General features: G+C 38.5%; 1 protein-coding gene across 1 annotated transcript in view; it reads left to right on the top strand.

Moving 5' to 3' along the window:
• The first annotated feature begins 6,296 nt into the window (after window positions 1-6,296).
• The window catches only part of IL17REL (interleukin 17 receptor E like), a 43,668-nt gene continuing 32,282 nt past the window's right edge, over window positions 6,297-17,682 (top strand). Inside the window, exon 1 of the mRNA XM_063394938.1 lies at window positions 6,297-6,656. Within this exon, the coding sequence (XP_063251008.1) occupies window positions 6,555-6,656 (102 nt within the window). The 5' untranslated portion in view covers window positions 6,297-6,554. The remainder of the gene's footprint in view (window positions 6,657-17,682) is intronic.

A 17,682-nucleotide genomic window follows, 5' to 3' on the forward strand; every position in this document is an offset into this window, starting at 1 on the left:
AAACATAAGCAGCCAAATAACAGGAGATACTACTGATACTGAAAGAGGGTTTTAAAATTTTTTACTTTTAGATACATTACTTTTCATTTATTTATCTTCCTAACTGTCTTTAAAACCTAAGAAATGTAGCTGCCCTGAAACAAGGGACATCCCCCATACAGATGACCTTTTCTTACAGCTGAACTGTGTGTACAATGGGGTAGACTTCAAACGCTATCAGAATCTTCATGTTAATAGGAATTCTGGTATAACCAGGGTGATAGCTGCTGACAAGGTGGTGAGGGTATTTTTTCCTGTTTTATTGTTTTATTGTTGGGTTTTGAAAGGTTAGAGACTTCAAAGTTCATTCTTTTTTAATCTGAAGTAACTCAGGTCATTTGTTCAGGGTATGCTGCCAAGCTTAACTCCTGGCTTTTGAGAAGGGGAAAGAAAGTGAGAAAGATGTGTAGTGTATGGAGCCTTTCAGGTACACTAGCATCCTTCTTTTCTTTTGCTGACAGTTATTATGGGATTTAAATACATAGAGGGGACTCTTTGAAGTGCAGAGCAGTGCTTTTTAAGAGGATGTATACAGCAACATCCCTGTCCACCTAAAATAGTAGGGTGTTCTTTTGGTCCAGACTACTACATCAACAACCACAGGCTGCAGCTGCTGTTTCTTAAATATTGCAGGATTTCATGCCTTTACTGGTGGTACTTGTGTGACCATTCTGTCAGTGTAGCAGATAATGAATTATATGTCTGCTACAATCCTACCAATTTTACAAGGTAGGGTTTGATGGTACACTATTTTTTTGAAAGTTGCAAAGAAATAGTGACAGTTGTACCTAAAAATAAACATCTAACTTTCTAAATCTCAAGCATGAAACTGGAAAAAAACTGTAGACAGTGTAGAAATTCTTCATGAATCATTTAAAGTAGAAACATATTAATATGTAGAATAGTGTAAATGTAACTTAACCATTTCCTTAATGGTTTGTTTTACTTTATGTGGTAAAACACTTTGCCTTTGTTTAACTGAATCTGTATTTTTAAGAGATTATCTCTGTTTTCTGTTAAGTGAAGATTGGCTTTAGTTATCCAGGTTAGATGTAAGTAGATATTAATTTTGTGAATTATTTGGGTGGGAAAAGAAATTAAGGGAAGTTGCACAGCTGATGGAATTTCCTCTCCACAAAATGCTTATACCAACAAAGCAGACAAAGACACTTTAACATCCTTTGAGTCAAATGGTTTGAGGTGCTCTCTTCTAAAGAGTGAGAGGCTTTTAAACAGCTCCTGATTGTTTTTGTTTTTGTTTTTTTTTCTGTCAGGAGTGACTATGAAGAGACTAAGGATATATAATATGAGATATTTGCATTTCTCTTGGGGAATTAAAGTGTTTTAATAAAAAGTGAAGAAAATAGCATTCATCAAAAAGAAAAGAGAAAAACCAAATAGGCTAAACAAGATGATTGAGTTAAAATTTGGATTGACCCTGTAATGGGAATGGTTGAGATATACGACTGTATCTGAGGCTTTTTAGTCATTTTAGATTAACAAGGGTGAGGAATAGATGGGAATAAAAAAAAATGTTGTAATAGAGCTGCCAGCCACAGATTCTGCTTTCCAGTGAAGATGAACATCCCAGGGCTCCCTGCCTGGCCATGGCTCCTTTCCTGCTCTGGTCAGCACAGAGGAGACTGGACAATCTGCCAGGTGCAGGACTTCTCCCTGCATGCCTGGTAAACTAGGAGCCCCACCATGATACCTCTCTGGAGGCTGAATTTCCTCATACCCTGCAAGAAGGAAAATCATGGAGGTAAGAGGCAGGCTTTTATAATCATAGTTAAGGTAGGGCTGGCTGCTGACATGAAAACATTTCTCAGGCAGAGAAAGTTTCACTGTAAATCTCTGTGTGTCTCTTGTTTTTGTAACTCAACAACACCCCCTGCCCATATGCCCTTCTTTACCAAAGGATTTTTTGTATTGATGTTTGACACAGAGTAAATCTTGACAGTTTGAAGCTTTTATTAGGATCTGCTGGTAGATGATTTGTTTCCATAGCCCAGCTAGAAAGCCTGTGCAGAGGACAAAAATCACATCCCTCTCTGAGGTCAGCCTGGTGAAGTAAATGTGTATGTGCAATGTTAGAAGGGTTTCTGCTTGGAAATGTGCCATTTCCTGCCTTCCTGGGTATCACTAGAATTAATGCCATGGGCTACTGCTTAGCTTTTACCAGGAGTTAGGTTCCTAGCTTAAAAAAATCCCTGGGTAAAATAAAGGAAAAAAGCAGACTGAAGTATTGCCTGAAAAATAAAAAATTGTGTGCATATGGTGCATGAATTATTTACTATTAGTTGCATCCTCTCCATATGTGCTAATCATTCCAGTTTCTCTGAGCTTTAGGTTCATAAAAGTATATAGATTGTCAACAAAAATTTTGGAGAGTTGTGCATATGCTTTATTTTTTATTGTTTTACTTTTTTCTAAGTAGATTTTTTGAACACTGAAGTTTTTAGCTTTCTTCTTTAATAATTTTAGTAACAATTTCATAGAGGTCTAAAATTATTTTCTTTAATAATTTAAGAAGACATTTTCTTTATTTCTTTAATAATTCATGGGACTTTCAGCAACCAAACTTGGAACCAGATTATCTTTAAAATTCCCTTCTAGCCCACTTTATGATTGTATGATTCTAATCTTTGGAAAAGAAAGTCTTCAGCATCTCTGGGTTGTACCTAGGTTGTAAGCAGTATACCTAAGGTGCTGCCTGTTATGACGTTTGTCCTCATTGCTGAATACTTGTAACTCCTGAAGGAAAAGGACAGGGCGAGGAGGAGAGTGAGGGTCCCTTTGAATCACACAGATGAAATGAGTGGTGGTTGTCTTTGGACAGAGAATCAGTAACTTGTTGAATACAGAAGCTCTGGGCAGCTTGCTTCACCAGCCTGTCTGGTGCCTCTCAGGGGTGTGGGTGCCCTGCTGGTACCTCTGCAGCATACCTGCCCTGGCTGCACAGGCTCCCTCTGGACAGGAGATACAGGCATTATCCCAGAAAAGTGCAATGCCCAAGCAGCTCTGAATCCCTTGGGAGTGTTTTGTTGGGATGACAGTAGCACCTCACACTGCACCACTCCACAACATGCCTGACATGACAAGAAGCTGAAGTTACAAACAGCTGTCTCATGGTTGATATGAGTGGTCCTTAGGCAAGATGCCTGTTGCTTGGAGCAGGCAATACAGCTGCACACAGTTAAAATAATAGCCAGGGGGCTGTTATTATAGTTAAAGTATGGTATGTGTGCCCGTGTTGCTGAAACTGGGAGGTATGTAGTGATATGTCACAGGATCCTCTTGCAAAATGTACTGTGAACGCAGCTATTGTGCTCCAAAGAAGGCTGGGACTTCTCCAATGTGGATGTGACAGGGACATGCCTTCCAGCATAGACACTGACATTAATTTAACAAAGGCAAAAAATAATGTAGCCAAAGCAGAAACCTCTTTGGAGCTCTATGCTTAAACTTCAACACATCGGGTCACAAAATCCGTTTCTGGCTGCTTAGGTATGTCTGGTGATGCATCTGTCCTAGCTTTCATTTTCAAATGTTTCCCGTACACCCTTGACCAGTGGTGGAATTATGTTCTCTTTTGAAGTGGGCCAAGTATGTATCTGAGTGTGCAAAACTTGTGAAGGCAGTCTAATTAAGAAAAAGGTACCTGAGCTGATGGTTCAGAGATAAACTTGACCCAAGAGAGAACGGGGAATGTGAAATACTGGATTTCACTCTGTACTCTAAAGTCTACCTCTGCATTTTGTTGAAAACACCCTGAACAACCAAGCCACCATCCTGAAATGTGCAAGATTTGGACTCAAACCTTCTTGGACTGTTGAATGTTTAGATTCTTTTCTGTGTTCTTGACCAGTGCTCTAATAAATATTTAGGGTGTAAAATATCTGTATTACCGAAGTGCAAAAGGAGGCCCTTTCTATGAAGGGTTTTTTAAGAGACTTTTTTGTGAAGATGAAGAAAAAAGATGGAATCTTTTTTCTGAACATTGGTAGAAACAGAACAGTATCTTTTGCTATCATCTGTTCTTCAGGGATAAAATAATGAATGCATGAAAATAAATATAAATGTAGATTAAAATATAGGTAAGGCATAGAAAGTAACAAGAAATTATTTTAAAAATTATGATCAAGAATTAGAGTCCCATTTGAGCAGGGAACCTAAGGGATATTGTCCCTCTAAATTTCAAATGCATCAATGCTTCTACACAACTGATAGTTTTCAAAAAATGTTGCATGGGTCAATTATACTGCCCAGCTTTTAGTGAGATTCTTAATGGGGATTCCAAAACCTGATGTAATATAAACAGTGGATGAACACAGTAATTCCATGATACAAATGATGCAGGAACAGTAAAGTAGCTAGTTTAGACATGATTTAAAAAAAAGGTTCATATGAAGCAAATAACAATAAGGTTGTTGCCTGTTGAACTCAATAACAGCTTCAGTCCACAGAAACTGTCTTGACTGAAACACTGTTCCTGCATAGAAAGAGTAGATTCTTAGAGCTGTGCTATGATCAACTTTATTCAGAATGTGATAGAGGTGCACTAAGAAATACCAGAAACAGTAAGAGAATAAAATTTCGTAAGGTGAATCACACCATTAATTTCTGTGGACACTGGAGGTAAGTTATACAGTAAGGAGAGTCAAAATGGCATTTTCTAGAGAGTAAAACATCCATGAACTGCTCACTCCTGCAGGACCTCCATCTTACTAAAGGGTATAGTAAAAATGAAGAGGTACATTGCTTACCATAGAAAATATAGGAGAAGCATGCTGGAAAACAAGACAGCTGTGACTATTTCGGCAAAGGTGAGATGAGAATGGGTATTCTTTATTTTTTAAAGCAACAAGGGGAAACCCAACTGAACTATTTGGAAGCAGTTTTAAAATCCAAACAAAGCAAATAAAATAGTTTAATTGTACAACTCATTGCTTCAAGAAGTTTTGAAAACCAAAGGATAAAGAGATGCAAAGGGTTGTTTCACAAATACATTTAAGAAAATTCCAGAAGCAACTATTAAAACCTGTTAAAATGATGTGCATGTCGCTTTTGGTTCGGTAAATCTGTAAGATCAAGGTAATTGGAACTTGTCAGTATACATGTTAAAATAATCCATGGAAGCAGGATATTTCACTTCTTTTTTATTTCTTCTATGCTTTTGTTACTGATCCTCTTAGGTACAGGAGAGTAGAGTGGGCAGATTTTTGATCTCGATTTTTTTGTGCATAGATGTGCCACATTCCACTCCTGTGAGTACTCAGGATCCATTGATGCCTGTGGTCAAAGTTTTTCTGGACCTATTTGGTGATGGGCCAGGGGGCTTTGAGGGTATTTTGGTGGTCTCAATCCACCTCTGCTGTACTGACGCTTGATAGCTCCTGACTCCTTCTGTGCTTTATGTGGTCACCATGGACCAGAAGAGGGAAGTGGGCCACAGAAAGGTGCTGCCCTACCTCCATACGGCCTCCCTTTCCAGCCACCACCTCTTCTAACTTGCCTGCTTGAGTGGCCATCAGTGTTTGAGGCACAACAACATTAACTCATTAATGTCCAAGCTTCTATAAGATGACAAAATTTAATTGTTGTTTTTTAACCAAAAAAATTAAATTACATTTTGTAGAGTATGGTGATTGATGCTGCTTATCTAAGACATAAAATCTTCTTGGAAAATTGGCAAACTGGACTCACATGAAGTATCTGAAATACAAGCACAGTAGATATGTTGGCAGAGTAGAGAGTGTGTTTTTGAAATGCTGGTTCCTTACAAAGGTTAGTGAGACTATGTGAAATGTAGCACCCAGAGAGGCATTCCTGGGCATTCTGTTATGCTGACAGATATTGAGGTATAGGGACTCACTCCTACCCTGCTTTCAAAGTTGATGGTGTTGAGCTTTGAAAAAACATGCCTATTTCTCAAAGATGGACATAGGCTATAGAACAAGATGTTTCTATTGATACAATTAGATAATAACAGAAATAAGTTCAAAGCATAGATTTCTAGGTAAAAGGAATGTAGTATTCCTGCTGATGAAAAAAAAGAAACTAGTCTTCCAATACCACCCACCTCAGCAAAGCTGGTTTTCTTTTTGTTAAAAGCAGTAGAAAAACAGGAAAATAAGAATTCATTTGAATACCTGTGAACTTGTCTGGTACATCACTCTAGAAACAAAATTTCCATTTATATATGGAATTTACAAAAGGAAATCTGTTGAAAGTGATCTAATGCTGATATGATGAAATCCAGAAGGAAGAGGCTTTTACTGTGATTGTCAGAAATCACTGTTTCCTATTTTTTAGTTTGGAACATGAGTTGAGCATGCTTTATATTTCCCAGAAGTAGCAATGTTCTGTCTTTGGAAAGTTTTAGAGGGAGGAGCTCAGAGGTGCTGGGGGAGGGACTAAAATTCATATTAAAGTTTTGGCACGAGGGGGAGAATTGTCAGAGTAGAAGGTTTCTTCTGAAGTTTTGCTTTTTGTATTTTTTTTTTCAATTTAGGATGATAAGTATTTATGTTCAGATTCTTCTAGTAATTCTTTTTTGGAATGCTGATTGTCAGATTATTCCCAGGATTGAAGAATGTGGACTTTCATGTTCTCAGGTAATCTCTTACTTGTTCCAATTTGCTGTCTATTAATATAGTAGTTATGTGCTGCCAAAATAATTGTAGGAAAAGCAAGAAAGCAAAAAGAGAAAAATATTTCAGCTGTCCTGAACATTAACTTTATATTCCTGTAATTCTGAATTAAGTATCTAAAGTAACAAAAATTACTCTGAAAGGGTGTAGGAAAATGCATCTTTACACTGTTTGCAACTGCTGCTGTTAGTTTAAAATCTCTTTTGTATTTGAAAACAATATTTTGTTCATATTCATTACTTTTCCAGAGTCAGTTCTTACAACAGCAGTGGTGCCAAAGAGATGTGAGATGGAGGAATGAGAGGTTTCAGAAATCGCTAATTATGTTAGGAATATATGAAACACTGACTTTGTTGTGAATAAATGAATTAAACATGAGAAAGAATAGAACATGTTTTTCATTTTGTGGGTTGAATGTAACTTCAGTATTAAATTTAATGACTTCTGTATGTGCATGAAAGGAGTGTGAACCATACCATCTCTTTAATAGCTTTGGATTTTGTATGATTCCAACTATCCCCGCAAAGGGGCAGTATGGAGATATTCTGCAATTCTTGGCATTCTGAAACTGTAAGCTTAGATAGAGTACATGGAAAGATTAAAAAAAAAAGGAATTAAATAATAGGCAATCTGACTTTCAGTCTTACTGGAGGATGATAACTGCACTGGCTACAGAGATGTGAAATTGATAGTATGAAAGAATTTGGCTGTCTGTATAAACTTCTGCTTGAAGATGCCAGTATTTAGGACAAGCAGTGAGACATTCTAAAGATTGTTTCAATGTGGTGGTACTACAGAGATATTAAGTTCATGTTAAAGCAATTTATTCTATATTTAATATGTGTATCCTAGAAAAACAGTAGGAATAAAGAGGCTTATAAAATACCAGACTGAGAAAAAAAACCCCTCTCTATATTTAAATATGTGTGTACTATAGTTAATGTTTCTGTATGCAAGTTCTGTAGTCTCTGTCTACCTAGATGTTTTTAGAATAATAAAATATAGCCATAAGAGATTAATCTCTAGATGTACCTCAATACTTTTCAAGAATTTTTATGTACTTATGTTCATGAATGCAAATACACATGTATTTTAAATAATTTATGCTCCTTGGTCTGCTGCAATGAGTGTTTAAAATAGAAATGATTTACCATTCTAATTTATCCCTCCAAAGAGTGCAGGACTATCAGACTCAGCATGTAAAAATCATTAGTAACCTTTCGTGGTGGGTTTCAGTCCAGGGGATAGGATTCACCTCTGGGGATCTTAACGGGTGTCTCTTTCTCTGTCAAACCTTAGGTATGTATGTTATGAAATCTGATTCACTAATTGCCTTTAGTCACAATCCTGAGGTTTGGCAGACTGGATCCCTTTCTTTACCTTCAAGAGTGTGTCTTACACCTTTTCCAATACTGAAGAGTGATTAACTGAGAGAGGCGTGTTTTATTTTTCTTATTTATGGGAGAAATACATTGTTTCCAGTATAGCAGAATCAATCAATCAATCATTTGTGATATTATGGACAGGATTCAGTTTATGTTCTGGATGTGATGTTTCTGCTAGTTGTAGTCAGTAGAATCTTGAATGACTTAATGACTTTTTAAGATAAAAAATTTTTCACAGAGGGAACAATAATGATCTCAACAGGATAAATGACTGCCAGGATAGCATTTTCAATCTAGTGCAAAGCACTTTAAGCTACATGAACTTTAGGATCTCATCACAAGATTGTTAGAGGAAAATTCTTCCTTTTACTTTGAAAGTAACTTCAATTTCTCTGCATAACTGACCATGATTTGTGGGCTCAATCCAGCTCATGAGTTGTTCTAAAAGGGAGCAGTCAATCTACCCCATGATGTGTAACTCAGTGTTCCTCATAGGGGCACTAGTCAGGGGTTACAGTTTGCCTTTGTCTGTGTGAAATATGTGTGTGCTCCCTTCTGCTGTAGCACATCAGATCACAAAGTAGAGAATAAATTACTTGTTTCTAGCAATTTCCTAATGTGATAATGAGATACTGTAACTTTGAAACTATCAGAGATTTCTGCAGCTGCTGTTGTCACAAGTGAATATTATAGAAAATTATTTTTTTTTCTTAAGAAGTTTTCCCAGAAGTTGGTACAGTAAATTTCTCTTTTGCATTCAAACTTGAGGCTGAGTGGCTCTTCATAAGGCAAGAGGGATATGAAAAGCAATTAATTTGCATTTTTCTGCATTTTTCAAACCATGGGTATTGTCAGTTTTTTGGCAGGTTTAATAACTGAAACTGTTGAGTTTGACCAGTAGACTAGGTCTTGGTGTGGCTGTGTCCACTAGAGATTTGTGAGCAGTTTTGACCTCCATGGTTACTCTTTGTCAGAGTAAAGCACTGGTCGTACTTAGGAGGGAAAGAGTGACATAACTATTTTGAGGTATATGACTTGCAAAACATCTTCACTGAACTATCACAACTTTATGAATCATTCTTAATTTACCATGGATATTCAGCAATATATCCTTGAATTGCCTTGTGCAATATTCAGGTTTCATTACTGTAACACAAACTGTGCATCTGTTCAGTACAGAAAGGGAAAAAAAAAGAATATAGGATGTTTATGCCAGTATTACTTGAAATTTTAAACAGCATAAAAAATATACAGTTGTGCATTGAATGGCAAATGAACAACTAAACTTTTATTTTGTGTTATGATTTATTTCTCCTTTTTTATTTTAATGGCTTGGCTTTAGAGCTCATGTAATATTCTAGTATTCAAAGATGAAATGCTATGGGCATGGTCTCCATGCCTCACCCAATGGGAAACACAGTTACCAACCAAGTTTCCATGTAAAAGCATAGGGGAATCCCAGCCTGCAATTGAAATTGGGTTTGTGCCCTACTCATTTTACAATCCACATTGTTTGCAGGCTGTACACAAAGAAATAGGCTTATGCCAAATTTGATTCAACAGCTGGTAAAGATCAAGAGTACTACATTTGAAAAACACTCCCCAGAACATTATGAAATATTATTTGTATTGTCTGCCATTTAATGCAGTAATGTTCCCAAAGTCTATGGGTAAAGAAGGAAACACTTAACTGAATCTGGGATTTCCCTCTAATTATAAAGGTTATTGGCAGCAAATCCTTGATATAACTGCTGCTTGTTACTGCTGTTCATAATCAAAATACCTGGTGTTTCTTTACTGGATATTTATACCATGGATCAGTCCATTTTTGCTGAACACTACACACTGCAAAACCAGTGATATAGTATGGCCCTTAGTCAACAAAGTCAGCTGACATAAATTTGTATTCTTTGTTCATTATTAAGCAATTCATATTTTAAAAGTGATCCAAAGCCTCTAGAAAATAGACATAATGTGACATAATTCAGTTGGCCTCTAAAATCTGATTGAAACATAATTTTAGACATGGGAAATGTCTAGAGACTGATCAGAGGCCTGGCTTCCTCAGGGTAAGTGAGAGAGATACAATATGAAATCCCATCATAGGAATACTATTCAACACAGACTTTTTTGGGTATGCATTGATGCATCTGATGACTCAAGGAGAGGCATAAAAATATAAAACATATCCTTTGCTAATATTTGCTGAGGTGCAATACAATCCATGAAAGCATGCCCTAGAGAGAAAGCCTGGGGTCTACCTCTTTCCTGTCATCGAATCACTTCATTTCTCCAGTTTTCACAAGTACCAAAGAGTTCTGACCTTCCTATGTGTGTATCTTAATTATATGTTTTCATTTACTGCTTTGAATATTATAATTATGAGTTGTTAAGTACTCATTAGTTAAAACATACTTAAGGGGCTCAGTCATATTGAGTCATTGTATTAGAGTGATATTAACCCTTTTGCATAGATATCCTTGCTTGCCTTCCCTGCTGGTACTTAGAAGAGCTGCAATTTAGCATGTTTGGGTGGCTTATCTCTTGGACTGTGTTTCACATTTGCTCTTTGAGTCAAAAATAGCTTGGCAATGATATAAGACAGCTTCCTGTTGTGTCCTATGCCACTGGTTGGGCGCTGTCACATTTCCTCTCCCCGTGAGAAGGAAACAGACAGTGACAGGTACAAACAGGGACTTACTGCAGTGTTCCTCAGTGTTACAGCATGTACCACCAGCTCCTCTAAGAGAGGTGGAAATACAGAAAGCTCTGCAGTTCAGAACTTGCAAAAAATGCAGTGGTAGCTTTTGGGCTTTTCCCCTTCTCTCTTCCCCAGGAACTCCAGAAACAGGTCTAAGGTCTGGAAAGAGAGTAACCACTGGAATAGCAAGCACAGAATACAAGCAGTCATGAAAGTTGGGGGCACAGACTTCACAGGCATTGGAACTGGACCTGACAAAGTGTCTTGGACCTGAAACACAGGGCAGTGCTAGAAGCCTCACCACAAGGCATCAGCATCAGTTATGTGCAATCAGTCCCCATAGCAGGAGACACATATCTAAAAAACCCAAAAAGGGATATATAAGCAAGCTCAGCAGAAGACGGGAGCAGCTGGCCTTTGTTATTGGCAGTGAATTTCAGCTTACAAATCTCTCTCAGCCATAATCTTAGGGATCTGATCTATCCTTCAGCTCCATTTGGACCCAAAACCAAGTAGTGGGTATTGAGACTTGGAAGCAAGTGTTTTCCACAGCCATCTGACTGCTCTGCAGTTGGAAAACTACTTGTAATTTGATCAAATCTGGCCAGGACAGGTTTTCTAGGAGTGGTAATAACTTTAATGAGACCATGTGGTGTGACCTACCTGGAATTCTTGCAGTAAGGTCTAGGAATAGTTTAATTTGTACTTTTGTGGAGCTGACGGTGCTGTACCTGTTACATTGTCCTGTCTGTTTATATTATTCCATTCTTCCTCTCCTGCCAGAATGCCTGTGCATAGCAGAGAACCAGAGATGACAAAAAAATGAGAAGGAACAAAAGAGGTTTAAAAGACTTCTTTCTCAGGATAGGTTTGGATACTCTCCTGGCTTTTTGGCTCAGCATTGAAATGCTAGGCTTTGCTCATGGATGGATGGATGGATGGATGGATGTATGGATGGATAGATAAATTTGGACCTAAGAAAGGTGTTTCCTCCTGTCTCTGTCCAAAAATAATTTGGTTTCTGGGAGCCATAAGTTTCCATGTGCTGTGTTGTGGCTTGGTGATTGTTCAAACCAGGATCCCACATTTGAAGTTCTACGAGTTTCATTACCATTATCCCCACAAGAGATCACTAGGTTTTATGTACCAACCTGTTACAGATGTTTTTGTAGTAGTTTTCATACTGTCAGAAAAATACATTTCCTTGTAATTTTTTCCTGATTTTATTAACATATATTGGCTGTTTTTTGAAAACCAGAAAATTATTTGCCATCTTAAAAATACAAACCAGAAAGTATACCCCAAACTGCAGTGTGTTGCTGAGGAAATTCCAGACCAACTCTGCACTACTTATCTGGCAATGATCATGGAACCAGTAAATTCATGTATGCTCAGTTGTCATACAGACACATCACAGTACTACCCCTGCATTCACAACCATAGGAATTCACTGGGCCAGAAGTTTCTGAGATCATGAATAAACTGGAAAATCACAGTAACTAATGATGCTGAGCACTGGGATAGAATGCCTATGGAGCTTACCGAGATCTCCACACACACTAAGAAAATATAGCTGAGATATGCCTAATGTAGCTCACATATGCCTCAGATAAAGGCCATTCTGCCTAAGGCAAAAAAGTAGAGTAGATGACATCTTGAGTTTTTTTCTAAGACAAATATCTCTGCTTTCATTCATTCATTCATCCTTTTTTTCTTTTGTGGGATCTACAGATGGTCCTTCAAGTAATATTTAACTTAATCCTTTGGAACAGTCAGCAGAGCCAAAGACCTGTGTTGCTCAATGGCTTGTCCTATCCTTCCAGCATGCAAAATATAGGACTCACCATGAAAACTGTATGGGGCATACAATCTCATTCAGGAAGTGTCTATGCAAAAATGAAGAGGGTTTTAGTTTTAATTTGCAAATTACCTGTGGGTCTTTCTTTTGCAAGGAAATGTTTCAACATAGATGCTTTGAATAAGTGTGATAAATTTCAATAATTTCTGGAAAACTGTTTGTCTTGCTATTGCCTCTACTTGTCTGCATATTTTCAGAGAGTATGAATCACATAAACAACACTGTACAGTACTAGATGTGCATTCATTGTCTTTTCTTGGAAAAACTTTGAGGAAATTGAATTTATTGCAGTTAAGATTTTTCACTTTATGTAGTTTTATTCTTCCCTTTCATCCCTACATATGCAAACTTCCTTCATCTTTTTCCCGTGTCCTCATCTCCCTGAGCTGCTGTTCTTTTTTCTGACTGCAATGCTTTTTCTGCATTGCTTTTTGAATTTTGATAGCTTTGTTATAATTTTCCATACTTGCAGTTATCATTATAGTGTGATGCTTCATGCTTAGTTTTGATAAATAATATCTGTTCTTTGGGGTTTTCCCCCCTCATTTCCAACATATTATATTTATATATGATACAATAGAATAATTTTAAACATCGTCAGATCTGTGTTACCATTAAATCTGCCTTTGTCACTTATTTTCTCTTCCACTTAGAGATCAAAAATCACATACAATTTTTAAGCAAATGTATGGCATAGGTGTTTTCAGTAAATGCTATCATTAAAAGTGAGGCATAGTGTGAAGCACCATATGAAAGAGTCGGACACTGATGGGTTTATTTAGCTGTTTTAAAATTAGTAGGATCCTGCTTCTTTGGAAGCTCTTCTCTTGGACCTCTGCCTCCTTTAATTGCCCTCTGCTAAGTTTAGCAACTACAGCACAAGGAGGATACATTTTATAAAGGTAAACGATCTGATTATTCCACAGTTTGTTCCCTCTTCCCCATACCCCCACAAAATTATGATTAACAGTAAAAATTTTGAGAAATAGACATATGTAAGGACATTTCAAATAATTAATTTATATTGGATATGATTTATTTCTCTTTCAATTTTCCAGATTTATATATAGCTAGCTTCTCTATCAATTAACTCAAACTGCAAATGTTTCAGCTGCAATCCACACTATATATATTCAATAGGGTTTCTCTACACAGCAAATTTTGAATTTTTAAAATTTCTCACGTGCTCACACAGCTAGTTCTTTCAGGGAAAGGTGGTTTTGGCTTTTGTTGCTCTTGATAGGAGAGCAAAGGCATGTATGTAGGGATTCTGGTGTAGGGTTTCTGACGTAGGTACAGACTTTCAGACACCATAATAATAAAAATATGAATAGCCGGGAAATAGTCCTCTCTCAAAAATTTTCAAGAACACAGCTGCAAAATTTTCATGCACTAAGATTTCCTTCATTTCATTGCGGCTAGAATGTTACTGTAACTCAAGGAAGCACTATTAGAGCCAATCAGGCATGTTTAGCATTGTCTTTAATAGAAGCAGTTCCTTGACTGATACTGTGGCACCAGGCAGGGATGCAGAAGCCTCCCAGGAGAGTCATCTCAGACTGCCATGGCTTCTACCATGTCCTGTGGGATCATTTGTGTGGTCTTACATCCTTACACAAAATAACAACTTAGGCCAGAATAAAACCAAAGTCAACATTGAAAATTACTTCTCATCTGGAAGAGCTATAATGATGGGTACTTCCAGGATTATTTAGATTTGAAATTTTCTTCTGTTTATGGAGAAGAGGGAGAAACATCATTTTAATCAGAGACACAAAACCTGGGACATGTGCTCCTGCTTTGAAGGAAGTCTCAGCCCTGAAATGTGGCCTCCAAAGTCTTGGAACTATTATAAGAAATTTTTGCCAAGTGTGCTTTGTTATTCTAAATTTTAGTATGAGTTTGTGATCCACGATGGCAGGGGGTAGCAAGTTCTTTTTTGTTTTTAAATTCCTGCACCTCCAACATTTCAGGGGAGTGTCTACAACATTCACCCATTTTGGGATGCTGCTGTGTTCCTGTGGTTCCAGGTTATTAAATACAGATCCAGTGGAGAACATGAGAAAGCATTACAGACTTGTCAGGGCAGTATGAGAAACCTGCATGCTCAGCATGGTGCTGTATCAAGAAAGGCAAAGGAAAAAGGCACATGGTTAGTGTGATCTCCATCTCCAGAGCCCACAAACCTGAGTTATGAGCGAGAGTTTGATGTTCTCTTTGTGGAGCGGCTGCTGAGAGCTACTCTTCCAAAGTTTCAGTTTCTGGTTTGTTTTCTGATCACTGCTTAGAATAAAATGTAAATAGGAAACGGGTCTCCCATGTGAATGTTGAAAGCACTCAACAAATGCAACTTAAAAATTTCACTGTGTTTTCCCTGTCCTTCTCTCAGACCAGCACTCTTCCATTTCCCCTCTGTACACTCAGTGCTCTGACAGGAGGCCTGGGCAACCCTCCCATTTACAGGCAATGTGGCAAACAGGCAGCTCAGCACTGCCTCAGTTTAGGGAGGATGTTGAACCTGGTGGTCCCTTGAGGTAAGAACTTGAAAGCTGGAGTATAAAAGCAGGAAAAGGTCCATATTCTCCTTTCCTCTTTTAATATTTACAGTTTGAAGGAGGCTTCAGCTTTGTTAGTTTTCCTCTGTTACTGTTATATCTCCAGCCACCTGCTGTGCTGTGTGTCGTGGATGTGTCTCACTATGAGTATCTACTATCCCTGACGTGCTAGAGGTCATTTCTGTGTCATTCTAGTCACAAACTAAACCCCAAATTGCATGCATCCAGGGATATTTCAGATCAGGAGGTGTCTAATAAGCTTAAGTACCTCCAGTGTTGTGTGGAAATTCATTTGGTATTATGAATCATAGTGCTGAGCTGAGATTACCAGTTTGTTTAAATTGTATTTCAGGTACCTAAGCCCTCTTTTAGATTTGGCTGATTTAATCCTTTTGAAAATGGCTGAAAACTTTGGCTTTATTCCACTACCCACTAATGCAAAATCCTCACAGAGAAATTGCCTTACCTGGGAAGGTATGTGACCCTTTTCTCATGGGCAAAGCTGATGTTTGCATAGGTATGTTGGGTTTGTGAAGTTTTGGTAGCTGGGCTGGGGTGGCTTCTGTCAGAAGCTGCTAGCCAGCTCCAAGACAGACTCACTGCTGGCCAAGGTTGAGACCATCAGTGATGATGGTGGCACCTCTAGGATAGCAGCTTCCTGCCAGCCCCTGTGGGAGCAGATTCAGGAGCTTGGGACCCTGTGGGATGCTCACACTGGAGCAGGCTCCTGGCAGGACCTGTGGCCTGTGGAGAGAGGAGCCACACTGGGGCAGGTTTGCTGACAGGATTTCTGACCCTGTGGGGGACCTGCACTGGAGCAGTCTGTTCCTGACTGCACCCTGGGGAAGACACCCACCCTGGAAGAGTTAATGGAGAACAGCAGCCCATGGGAAGGACTCATCTTGGAGAAGTTTGTGGAGGTCTGTCTCCTGTGGGAGGGATCCCTTGCTGGAGCAGGGGAAGGAGGAACAGGATGAGTCCTCTCCCTGAGGAGGAAGGAGCAGCAGAGGCAATGATGTGATGTGTGATGAATTGACTGCAGCCCCCTTTGCTTGTTCCCCTGCACTGCTGAGGGGGAGGAGGTGGACAAATCAGGAGTGAAGTCGAGTCTGTAAAAAAAGGAGGGGTGAGAGGAAGGTTCTTTAAGGTTTGTTTTTTATTTTCTCATCAACTTACTGCCATTTTAATTGGGAATAAATTAAACTAATTTCCCCAAGCTGAGTCTATTTTTCCTGTGATGGCCATTGCTGGGTGATCTCTCCCTGTCCTTATCTCCAACCAGGAGCCTTTAGTGACATTTTTTATTCCGTGTCCAGTGGTGGAGGACAGTGACAGAGTGTCTATTGTGGTCACCTGGCATCCAGCTAGGGGCAACCCACCACAACAGGCATAAAAATTTATCCCTGCTTGCATCAGATTCAAAGTTCATTCAAATCAATGGAATGTGTCTTACCCAAGCATAGCCTTCCCCAATTTTGAATGTGAGCAGTGTGGCATTTTTCATTTATAAACTTCACAGTGTACAGCTGAGCACTGAGTGCTGCTCCTGAAACTGACTCTAGGCATACATTAAAAGAACAGTTGCCTAGACCAAAACACTGAGGGCTTTACAGTGTATGCCAGAACACTGGAGAACCAGGGCTGCAGTATATCTCCTCTTTTTTTGCTGAGCAATAGTGTTAGGATATATGAGAAGACAGTAACTGGAATTAAAAAGTATCTTCAGGCAAAAATAATACATATTCCCAAATGAAATAATTACCATCTCCAGCAGCAGGAGGAGCAATTCTGTCCTGGAGAGTATCTTCTCATAATTCTCACTTGAACTATTTATTTTTTTCTTTCTTTCTTCTCTGTTCTTTCTTTTCTATGACAATCTTACTGCCCACTGATTTCAGTCACCTCTGAGACTGCTAGTCTCAGTTCTGGTGTTGGCAGGGGATCTTATTTCTTATAGCCTGTTTTGTGCTACAAAGGTCATTATAACATCCTAACCTCAAAGCACAGGATATCCATGGTGTCTGGAGGACTTGTGGAATCTGTGTCCTCCAGTTTTTCAAGAAATGACCAAAATAATTGCTGGCTTGATCTGCTGCTGGTGACAGTACTGCTTCTAGCAGGAGGCTGGACTTGGTGACCTTCAGAGACCCCTTCCACCCTACATTTCTTTGATTCCATTTTATCATCACCTGTAGGAGATCTCCAGTGAGTAACTGAAATAATTAATGCTGTGTGACAGTGTCCCTGTCTCACTGTTATACTGGAAGTGCTGATTTGGTAGATTAGTTCTCCTTTCATGTAGCTAAGTAGTCTGAAATTTTTGACACTCTGTGTATGGGATGGTGCTGATTTATACCAGCTGAGGGTATGGCAGTTGAAGTACATTTTAATTTTACTGTGTCCATTGTATGCTTTCTGTTTTGTTAACAATTTGTATGAATATTGTAGGAAACATGACATCAAAATGATTGACAAACTTTGGTTGGTTTTT

This window comes from Prinia subflava, chromosome 4 (genome assembly GCF_021018805.1).
Source record: "Prinia subflava isolate CZ2003 ecotype Zambia chromosome 4, Cam_Psub_1.2, whole genome shotgun sequence".
NCBI classification, from domain to species: domain Eukaryota; kingdom Metazoa; phylum Chordata; class Aves; order Passeriformes; family Cisticolidae; genus Prinia; species Prinia subflava.